This window comes from Solea solea, chromosome 9 (assembly GCF_958295425.1).
Source record: "Solea solea chromosome 9, fSolSol10.1, whole genome shotgun sequence".
NCBI classification, from domain to species: domain Eukaryota; kingdom Metazoa; phylum Chordata; class Actinopteri; order Pleuronectiformes; family Soleidae; genus Solea; species Solea solea.
In genome coordinates this window covers 10631583-10642692 of record NC_081142.1, presented here as the reverse complement: position 1 = coordinate 10642692, position 11110 = coordinate 10631583, and the positions used below count along the sequence as shown (strand labels likewise).

The 11110-nt window shown below is 38.8% G+C and overlaps 1 protein-coding gene across 1 annotated transcript; it reads right to left on the bottom strand.

Moving 5' to 3' along the window:
* Window positions 1-761: 761 nt before the first annotated feature.
* mfn1b (mitofusin 1b) lies at window positions 762-11037 on the bottom strand. The gene is made up of 18 exons (XM_058638799.1): window positions 10898-11037; window positions 10314-10471; window positions 10015-10150; window positions 9439-9601; window positions 8888-9012; window positions 8686-8794; window positions 7776-7883; window positions 7385-7538; window positions 7215-7282; window positions 5714-5835; window positions 5295-5421; window positions 4626-4730; window positions 4390-4492; window positions 3481-3707; window positions 3148-3342; window positions 2831-3027; window positions 2072-2206; window positions 762-1631 (listed from the first exon to the last, which is right to left on the bottom strand). Exons 2-18 carry the CDS (start codon window positions 10459-10461, stop codon window positions 1562-1564), a joined length of 2292 nt encoding a protein of 763 aa, XP_058494782.1. The 5' UTR covers window positions 10462-10471; window positions 10898-11037; the 3' UTR covers window positions 762-1561.
* Window positions 11038-11110: the final 73 nt, after the last annotated feature.

Genomic DNA, 11110 nt, shown 5'->3' with positions numbered 1-11110 from the left:
GACGTCATTGTTATTTATGAAAAAAAACAAAAACAAATTTGTAGTGTTATAACAAATGTTGAGTGGAAAATATTCACACATCTGTTGTCTCGTATAAGAACTGTTGATCTAAAGAAAGATTAAGATAAATAAAAAAATACATATTACATGTTTACATATTATGAATTAACTAAAAAATGAGTTGCTTGCTAGCCGATTTAATTATTTTAGTTTTATTAATTTGGATGAGTGGGAAATAAAACTGGGAAAAATTATTTAATGAGCTCTACCAACCAGTGTAAAGCTCATTACTATTTTGATTTTAAAGCAGTAATACACTCCTACAAGCATAGTTATTGGTAGTATGTACAATTTCTGTTAATAAACCCTCCTGTTTCACATGTGACCTTTAAAATGTGTGTCTCTATACAGCCCTTTGCTTGTAGGTTGCTATGCCAACATGGCCATATTTAAATGGCCTATAGGTGGTGCTGGTTGGCAGGTGCAGCAATATCAGTTAACAACCATGCAGCTCCCCCTGTTTGCAGCATCTATGATTTGTTCTTTTTTGTTTTGTTTGTCATCTTAAAACTCCCAGAGTTCCTTTAACATTTTTTTTTTTTTCAAACTTCACAAAACATTTTTATATTGTGGCAGATTTAATACAGCCAGACAAACGTGGATATACTTCATCAAACATTCAAGGAAAAAAAAAACTTTTGTAACTTGTGTAATCACTGCTACAAGTTAAAGGATGTCGACAAAGTAGGATATTAAAAAAATGAAGTTTTTCCAAAGCCTTTATTTGTACAGTTTACGATGGTAGAAAATAGAACACAAACCTTCAGCATTTTGAAGACATGCTTTACCAGGTAAGAAAAGTGTTTCCCTTTTTATTATTAAATATATTTATTTTGTTGTTGCTACAATACAGTAGGTAATGTGCCTGAACAGATGCACTGTACAATCATACAGACAAAGTTAATTTGCTTCACAAAAGTCAAAAAAAAAAAAAGGCATAGTCACAGTTCGAAGCATGTTAGTGTCAAAATATAACACCTGATAGGTAGTTTCACACCAGTCGAGATTCTGTCACGTCCTGGTGGAGTGTCATTTTTCTCCAAGAATCCACAATTTTATTACAGATTTAGTTTTACAGTTTTTTTCCCCACCACTGTCTCTTAAGCACCTGGCAGCAGAGGACACGAAAATACTGTCATGTCTGGGCCTTCAAATTTCTCTGTCCAGTAAGAGACAAACTCTAGATTCTTATAATGCATTTACTACTTCAATTATCGATTCATTTTGAATAGAAGATGTGACCAAAAAAAAGTTATATACACATTAAAATGTACAAAAAGGACAAAATCTTTCAAAGATTTTGAAGATTTTCAAAAGCCAAATTAAATCTGGCATTATGATGTATGGCATTTCATTGACCATCAAAATAGACTTGGATTTATTGTCTGTTGAGATTAATCATACGCTCTTTTCACTACACCACAGTGTCCGTGGTGTAATGTGGGTGATGAGGTCCGGGCGTAGTAAGGAGGACATTGTGAATGACCAATGACTGGAGAAATCACTGCTGTGGCTGCAGGTACTGGTTTGTGAACTCCTCCAACTGCCTCTCTAGGTCTGTGGCTTTATGTCTACAGAGGAAACAAACACACATCAATGTTGGAGCAGCTTCCTCCAACGCACAACCCATGTTTTTACACTTCTAGAATTATTCTATTACAGCTGTTTTACAGGCCCGACTATTACACTGACTGATTAGATATGGACCCTAACCCTAATAGAATAACATGCTAAGACAGTGCCACTACCTTTAATTTTCCAAAATGTCTTCATATTCTGAAAGATATGTATGTAGCAATAGATTTGGAAATTGCTCTTTTAACCTCTCAATCTGTTGACAGGTTATTACACTCTTGTAATGGTTCTGCAAAGGCAACTCTGGGAAGTCTGACCAAATATGTGGATGTTAAAATGGACTGTTTCTTAAATTTTATTTTTCTGCTGTTCCTGTCACTCAGTCAGTCATTCTACCCTTCATGGTGCTGCCTATAAGAGAAGAAACAGGACAAACCGCAGACTCTTGGAGTGGCTCTGGACGGTCTCCAGCTGATCGATCTTGGTTGTCAGTTGACGGATTTCTGCCTCAAGCTCTTTCTGCGTCTGGTCCACCTGCTGACAGAGCCGAGCAAATGTCGTGGCCATCTCCCTGGCAACGCAGAGGGCACGGTATCACACTGCTTGTTTATTTAGTGCCGACACACATGACCCCACACAGGGTGGGCCACGGCTTTATGTGCACATAAGGAATTTTGTCAGTAGTTTACGTACCACTGAGACCCAAACACTTACACCTGGGACACACTGGATGCATTTGCAGTGAATGATGACTGCTCATCAGTTTGCTTTTAAAATGCATCTTAAATAATGTTCTTTTAAATACTCCTCTTTAACCAACTAATATAAAAACTCTTCACTATAAAGCCATGCATCTGTTGGAAAACTAAAAAGATTCTGGCAACCAAAAGGCAAGAGTGCTTCCACTTTGGAACAGGTACAGAAAGTGTTGTGGTTGTGTCATATACATCAGACACCTGTTTTGCTGTAAACCACTCACAGATCCCAGAACAACTAGGTGAAGCAGTGGCTGGTCTAGTCTGTTATTACATGAGCCTAAATGAAAAGCAAAATGTTCTGTATGTACACGCATCCAGTGTGGCCCATGCCTGAGAAAGGGTAATGAGGAAAATAAACATAATCATGCAGACTAAGGAATAATACAGACTGAACAAATGACAGAACATCTACTTAATTTGGGCCACTGACGACTTACTGTTGGACCTGGTGACTGCAGTTACTACTGGTGAAGCTGACTATGAGTTGCAGCTTCTCTGATGCGTAGTCTACAAACTGGCTCTTCAGAGTTCGCTCCTTTGCTTTTGTTGTCCAGGTAAGTCTCTCGTAGAGGTACAACAAGCCATACATCGAGGCTGACAGAGCGATCAGCCTCCAGCCAACTGTTTTCCACACCTTAATAAACAAAACAGACAGAGGTTGGGGTGAGCGTAGTGAAAAAAAAATAAAAAAACACTCGGATAAACACGTGTTTCTATTTTACATAAGTATTTATATGTAGAGTAAAGAACATACCACTCCTCCAACAAGGATTACACCCATTGAAGAGCGGGAGGTGAGGGAAGCCACATTGGTTGCCATCGCTAACATCATGTCCTCCTGGGTCATGACGGCCGTCTCGTGGTTGGGTTGAGATATTGTGGAGGGCGGTCCCGAGGAAGGTGTACAGGCTGGGGGAAGAGCTGGTCGAGGAGCCTGAGTAATGCCATGCTGAGTTTATTGAAAACACAAACAAAACAACATGTTCTGTGAAATGAGTCGACTGAATCAGACCATATCAATCACCAGGCAGGTTGCAGTACAAGAAATCAAGGTTTTTCCAGTCTTAAGTCCCAGGACATACAGTACCTGGAAGTTCTGGTCCATCAGTGTGAGTGCTCTCTGCGCATTGACTGATCCCAGGAAGCGGTGAACTAACACTGTCAAGCCCAACGAAAACTGAAACTCAATGTTCTCCTGGAAGTCAGTGCAAAGTTTGGAGAAGTTAAGGTCGTAACTTAGGTCAAACTTTCTGTTGGGCAACAGCATCTGGACCTGGCTCTGGGCAGTGGAGGGAAGCAGAGGGAGCATGCTATCTGGTGAAAGAAAAATGGAGAATAAGAATTACACACACCAGCTGGTGGAACATTATTATGCAGCTTGGTGTGAATTTGTATTTTTAACATGAAAATTAACAACACAAGATGAAATTATACCACCACATTATAAGTTATGGCCTACAGAGCAGAAATTGGTTGTTTAATCTCTCTTAATGGAAATGTAGTTGGTTTTTTTGCTGTAAGCAGGAGAAAGTGATACAATCCTGCAGTAATGGTCTCTTATTAAGGAGGCCATTGACTGGGTACAAGGAAGCTTATTTTCCCCACTCCACTGCTAGAGCTAACCAAGCTTCTGCACCAAAATAACTTTATTAATCATTATTAACACTTATATTCAATCAGTCTGTTCAACAATTATATTCAGTCCTATGACTCAGTCTGGAGCAGTTATTAAATCAAGCATAATATACTGTTTCTGACCATTTTAACAACTAATATTATTTTGAAAGATATCAGTTTGATAAATAAATTAGAACTTCATTCCCCCCCTAGAAAACCTTCTGTGATCTACCAGTGGATCACGAAATAGTCTCTAGCCAAGACCAGTCTAAAGTTTACATGCCAAGAGATACAAGAACTGAACAAATGTGTTCACTGACAAAATGACCAATAACGAATTAAAATGGCAATCCTATGATTTTGCACATAGGTCAATTACCTATCATGTAACTTTGAGAGGACTGAACAGAAGCGTTAACAGCGTCAGAGCAACGGAAGGCCAGGTTCTTCCCCATCCCCTTCTCCACATGAGTAAGCAGATCCTACCAACAGCAACACAAATTAGTGGTTCACATTGAAACGACAGAGCAGAGTTCTCTGGCTGAAGGGCACCAAACTCACACACCTGCCTAGGAAAGGTGTGATAACCAAGAATTAAACTGTGCCTCTACTTACAGTCTTATAGATCTTGAGAACATGAGGTGACGGGTGGAAGTCGGCGTGAAACTCGTCCACAATTACATGGAGGCGGCAGATCTCTTCCCCCATTGCACTGGACACCTGGAGGAATCACAGCAGAGTTTACCAACATTTTTATTTGGGTACCAGCTATTTAAAGATGACAAAACTACGGTAACTTAAGTCACACTATTCTGACCTTTTTTTGACCATCTTTACTACTCTATCACTCATTATTTATTTAAAACATACACCCATAGATCTTGTGTAAAAAAAAAAGAGCTGATGCTGCAACACACAGCACAGGACCAGCCAGGCCTCTGTGTCCCTGACAAGTACTGTCAGTAGTTGTAGACATTAAGTACTAGTAATTCTATGAATAATGACCAAGCCTTGATTAATTACATGTTTTCAATGTTAAATGTTTCCTGCATTGTATTATGGCTGAAGGTGGTTGGGTGTATTGTGGTGGTGATGTGATCTATCTTTTGAACAGTTGGTCCTTGTCTGTAAAACTGATCATAGATTGTTAAAAGACCACATAGCCACAGTTCTGCTATGCTGTTGATGGCTGAAATCCACACAGTATCACACAGCGAGAATACAGAGAGACTGGCCATTAACTAGAATATACAATTATTCTCTACCAGTTGTCATCTTCATTACCTTGGATTCCACATCTTCACTTATGGCCTTGATCTTTTTCTTGACTTCACTGATCAGCAAGTTGAGCTGATTCCTGACAAAGTCCAGCCGGTCCATCTGATACTCTCTGTCTTCCAGTGCTGCCACTCTGAAGCCCAACCCCGGTCAGAATCAAAGTCACAAATACAATCTAGCAGCTAACTTATTTAAAAAAACACAGGGTTAGGAAAAGAAACACTGACCACTACAGCATCTGGTATCTTACATTTAACCTATACAATCTTTTGTTTTACAGTCAATCTCAATACGTTCTTCATACCACTGACAAAAAATATCAGTTGGACATTATTGTAAAATTTAATTTCTAAATTCATCCTTTTCAACACATTCCCAATTACAAATGTAGGGAATAAATAATTATAAACAGCAAAGATACTCACCGTTTCTCCGCTGCCTCAATGTTGATGGCGTCCATGATGCTCTTGACTTTTTCTGTGATCTGCTTGGCCCTGATAGTGTGCTGCTCAAACTTTGTTTTCACTGCTGACTGCGAGATACACTCCTGCGAGGCCGTGACACACAAGTTACTGTGACAGTTATAGGGGCTGCTGCTGGATAGAGTGCATATAATCACACGCTACCACCAGGGATGAACAGAGGACAAGATGGACACCTGCTACTTTCAACATAGGAAAAGAAAAGAAATAGAGAACTTAGGTGTGTAAATGACAGCAGCAGTGTGTGCATCTTGCATCCAAAAGCCCACTGTCAAAAGTCACAGTCATGTGTAGGCAAAACCACAGCAAAAGAAGAAAAAAAGTAAATACAACTAAGAATTCAAGTGAAAGACAAAAACGTGTAAAAGAGGAATTGATCTGGGATAAATTATATTATATATCTTACGTTCAATGCATGAGCCATATTATCTGTCATCATGCTAGAAATATTTTTTCTTTTCTTTTTAGCTACTGTAGATTGTTCACAACAGACAAAAGGTTAACCCACTACTGTTATTGACCATTAAGGGTATCGAAACATTCTCCAAAAATGGAGAAATTCCTTTTCTCCTAGTTAAAAAAAACAACAACACAGAAACACAAAGAAAATTCAACAATAAATATTAATCAGGCAGAGCGAAATCAAAAGTGGAACAAAAACAAATGGATGTCCTCGCCCAAGTGAATCTAGACTTCAGCAATGAAGACGCAGGTTGATGGAAAAGGCACAGTGACTGGTCTAAATGGTTGTGAGGCTGCCAGTCTGACACTGTGCACTTGTTGTTGAAGTCTAACCAGTAAGTAAGAAGCCAGCGCCTGATTGGTCAGTGGTCATTAAGTTATGAGAGCGACTCTCACAGCTGCTTTCCTTATTCATGCACACACACACACACACACACACACACATACTTTCATAAAGGAACTTCATTTCTCAAACACACATCTCTCAAATGCCTGAGATGATTGAGTGACGGACAATAAATTAAGCTCTGGTTCATGATCTGATCAAGAAACCAATAGTTGTATTATCTTGCCAAAAGCAATTAAGAGATTCATTCTGTCCAGAAGATGTCCTATCCAGTTTATACACCAAATCCTGTCATTATCAGCTGGGACTAGTTATCTGTGCAGTCTAGGGGTTTTGAAGTGATAGAGCTTCACACTAATTACACCTTATTCAGCTTCTTATATCTACATATACATAAACACACACACATACACATACACACACACACACACACACACACACACACATATATATATACACACACACACACACATATATATATACATATATATGTACATATACATACATATATATCTTTATATCTATATATATATATGTCTATACACTCATGTGTGTGGTATCAATGTCAAATATGTGTCAATATAACTGTCTCTGTTTTTTTTTCTAAAATCTGTCTCTTGGGCTTCAGACACCAACCTCAAACCTCCTCTCAAAGTTCTGAAACTCCTTCAACCTCTCCTGGAAGCCCTCGGCCAGCGCTCCACCTGTTGGAGTAATGAACATCCCGTTTGTAAATAATATTACAAACAAATCTGTTTCTATATCACACAGCTACATCATCCCCTGCAGGTTTACCATTTCCTCACCTGTTTCGGGCATGCCCTGTGCACGCTGCATGCGAGAGTTGAGCACCTCTTTAGCGGAGACGAAGAAAATGCGGTTGGGTGCCTGCTCACGGTCCACGACCTTCAGCTCCTCTACAAGGAAGTTGACACAGCGGTCTGTGTGCTGCTTCCTCACCTATAGCAAGACATGTCATATTTTTTGTGGAAATCAGTATTTCTGTTTGAAAATCAGAAAAGTTCATTTGAATTGCAAACACATTTAGTGTGTTCACTTCAGCCATATTGTATAACACATTTTTAAAAACTCAACGGTCACTGAAGTTTTCACCAAACTTACTTTATGACCAACTTTATTTATAACTTTTTGACAAATCTGTTCCCAAAATGAAACAGCTTAAGAGGGATGACTCACGTCCTCCATGTATTCTGGTTCATTTGCTGAGGCGTCCCATCGGTTGTTGAGGATGAAGATGTTTGGCTTTGAGAGACGTTCATTCACTTTGTGGAAAAAGTGCTTTTCCTGGAGGGAGGAAGAGCAAAACGGAACAGATAAAGAGGTCAGTGACATTATTCTGTCTTTTACTCTTTTACACATTTAAATGTAATAAATATTTTAATTTTAATTATTTGTCATTCAGTATATACGCTACACCCAGTTTCTGGTATTATCCACAAACAAGCTATTATTACATTAGGTCTATGTTTGTTTCTACTGACCAGCCCAGAGAGGAATTTGTGTTTGTGTCCCCTTTAAGAGCTGACACCAGGTTTAAGAGCTCTCGGATGGACTGTGCTCCCAGCTTCATATTGCATGAATGCCTGAGCTGACAGGAACAAGAGTGGGGTCTATGTGAGGCTGGATACAAACACAGGCAGCCACGTTGCATGATATGTAATCAGCTCTGCATGGAACACATACACAGTGATCCCTTCAGTCCATAAAAGTAACAGACATCACTGAAAAACCTACTTAACCAGCTGTTGGTGCTGAGTAAACAGTGAAATAATATCACTGTCTTCACACCAGAAACAGTTGAAGGAAGATTGAGTGATAATGATGCATTAATGTGATCCAAACTATTCACACAATTATTTTGACTTGATGAGAACAGGTTCTGTAGTTTAAACAAATCAGTGACAGAGCAACAGCATAATACAAAGTAATGCAAAGTTGTTTTTCTAGCTTAAAAGTATGTATTATAGTGCAGGTGTAACATAAGATCAACAATTAAACCTAATTGCAACATAGAATAACAACATAAAATGGACATTCCACAGGACATTGGCCAAAGATGAGCTTCGTATGGTTGAGAAACATTTACCGTGTTCATGAGAGTAGATTCAGAGTTGGCCACCAGCACAAAAACATCAGCATCCAGGCAAAACTTGTCAATCCAGCTGTCTAGTTGTGTTGTAACATCGGTCCCAGGGCTAAAGGTAAAGATGTGTTATATTTTAAATTTATATCAAAGTTTTCTCTGAACTTCTTGTGAGTTTCCAGACTTGACTGACAGATATTGTTACCTGTCTACAAGAACTAGGTCATCTCGAAGCAGTGCACACTTGGTTTTTGGCCAAAACACTTGTACAAGACAGCCAGCATCCAGACTCTCATCCATGTGGAGTGCATGAGCTAGTTGGTTTACAGTCTGAGGAAGAATTGGAAACACACCTTTGTCATGAATGTTGTAAAGGCTCTAATCTAAAATCTATTACATTCAGGTTTAGCTCATTATAAAAGAAACCCAATGTTTATTTCTTGCATTGTGGGAAGAACTCAAAAACACCACACCGACTGAGGAAATTGCAAGAAGACAATAAATGAAAACAATGAAGATTCTAACCTCAGGCATTCATTTCAGACACCCGACACCACGGTAAACACCCTGTTTAACTTTTAGTTTTACTTTCTAGAATTCTTAAAACTGACCTCAGTTCCTAGAATTCTCAAAACTGAAAACAAGTTGCCAATAGCAGTTTTCAGGTATTACAAGCGTCAACATGATAGGTGAATAAGATGCAAAACAGTACTAGTAAAGCAAACCTTTCAAATAAATAAAAATTAAAACATGTACCTTGATGCTTTTCTCCTCATCAGAGCCCTCTGTTTTGAGGTAAGATTTGTCCTCATCTGTGCCTTCCACACTCAAAAAACAGTTAGTGGTGTGGCCGATACCACTGGGCAACACGCGGTCTCTCAGCATAGCATTGATTACTGTGCTTTTGCCATTACTGGTTCTATGAACACACAAAACAAGAAAACTTGGGTATAATGTTCGTGTTTTAACAATAAAAGGGAGGAACCAGTAAGATATTATCTATGCCTTTTACTGCAGCAATAATTACATGAATAAAACTTCTAAGGTTTTCCCACGCACCCACCATCAGTGATAAATTTACAGTTTCCTTTTGAAACATACACAGCAGTTAACATTCATTTCAGCTTTATGAATGAGAGAGAGATTTACCAAAGGAAAATTAATAAGCATCACCTCAGTAACTCAAGCAGAACTAAATAAAAAAAAAGAAAATAAATAAAAGTAGCCATCTATAACTTCAACAAAAGAAATGCCTATGTCATAAAGGTTTTACCACACACCAGAAAACATTTAAAGATATTACTTTCCAAAAATAAATAAATGCATCAATACCTGCCAAAAAAAGCCACTTTCATATGTCGGCGTGCCAGCACCTCTTTAATAATAGCAAGTTTGTCTGCATAAGACTGAATCTCCAGCTTCTGATCCTGATGAGCAATTTTCTCCAGAGCTTTATTTCCACAGGTTTCTGTTGACAAAACAGTCATAACACAAGAGAGGAACTCAACATCTCCTTTGTCAGCCACTCACACTGAGAGAGCTGTTTGATAGATGACAACGACAGGTGATATAATTGTGTTTAATCACTTTCCAATCTTGAAAACATGATTAAAACTGTTTAACTGTTTTACCTTCTACAAACTCTGACGTCTCTTTCACATAATCCAACAGTTGTAGAAACACATCACTGATCTTCTTTTTGGCGACAACAAAGTGCTTCAGAGGGGAAAACTCGCCCCGAGCTGAGTCTGTCCGTCTGAGTGGTGGAGCTGCAGCCATGGTGCTCAATCTGGACACACAGAGGGTCAAAAGGGGCAAACACAGCAATGTCAATGGACATGGACAGAACAGTATCTGTTGTCATGGAATCACACTGGTAAAATCATGCTTATATTTATCCTGTGAGATTATGTTAAAACAGCAACTTTTGCTAAGCATCTCCTACACTGAAGGAAAGCTGTGTCTTTAGCCAGATTATCCAACTGTAAATTAATACATAAATAGGTTAACAGAAACACAATACAATAACACAAACCGGCTGATAGGAATAACATAGGGACGTGTTTGTATTTTATTAAGAGACAAAAGTCTGAAATTGTTGAGTTAATCGACCGGGCGCGTGCAGCTGACAAACAAGCTAACAGTTTAGCTAACTTCTCAATCGGTGCCGCGGTAGCGATCAAATATCGTTCATTTGACGAGATTATTTACTCACCACAGTCCTGGAACAACCAGTGTCCTCTTCTCATAACACGAATAATACTGTTTAGCGTTAATATAACACTGAATCCCTTTCAGCGCTAATAAATAACTCGCTGCGGTCAGAGCTGACCTGATAATCAACGCTTCGCTGTCAGACTGCTGTCTGATACACTCATTTCCGGTAAAATTCAAAATTAAACCCCATTTGTCAAAATGCCAATACAAT

Bases quoted from the DNA above. Each gene is read 5' to 3' on its own strand.
- mfn1b (XM_058638799.1), bottom strand. From the start codon at position 10,461: ATGGCTGCAGCTCCACCACTCAGACGGACAGACTCAGCTCGGGGCGAG. The intron at 9,602-10,014 runs GTATTGATGCAT...GTGTGTTCATAG, and splicing joins AAAGTGGCTTTTTTTGGCAG to AACCAGTAATGGCAAAAGCA. The intron at 8,795-8,887 runs GTAACAATATCT...CTTTACCTTTAG, and splicing joins GACCTAGTTCTTGTAGACAG to CCCTGGGACCGATGTTACAA.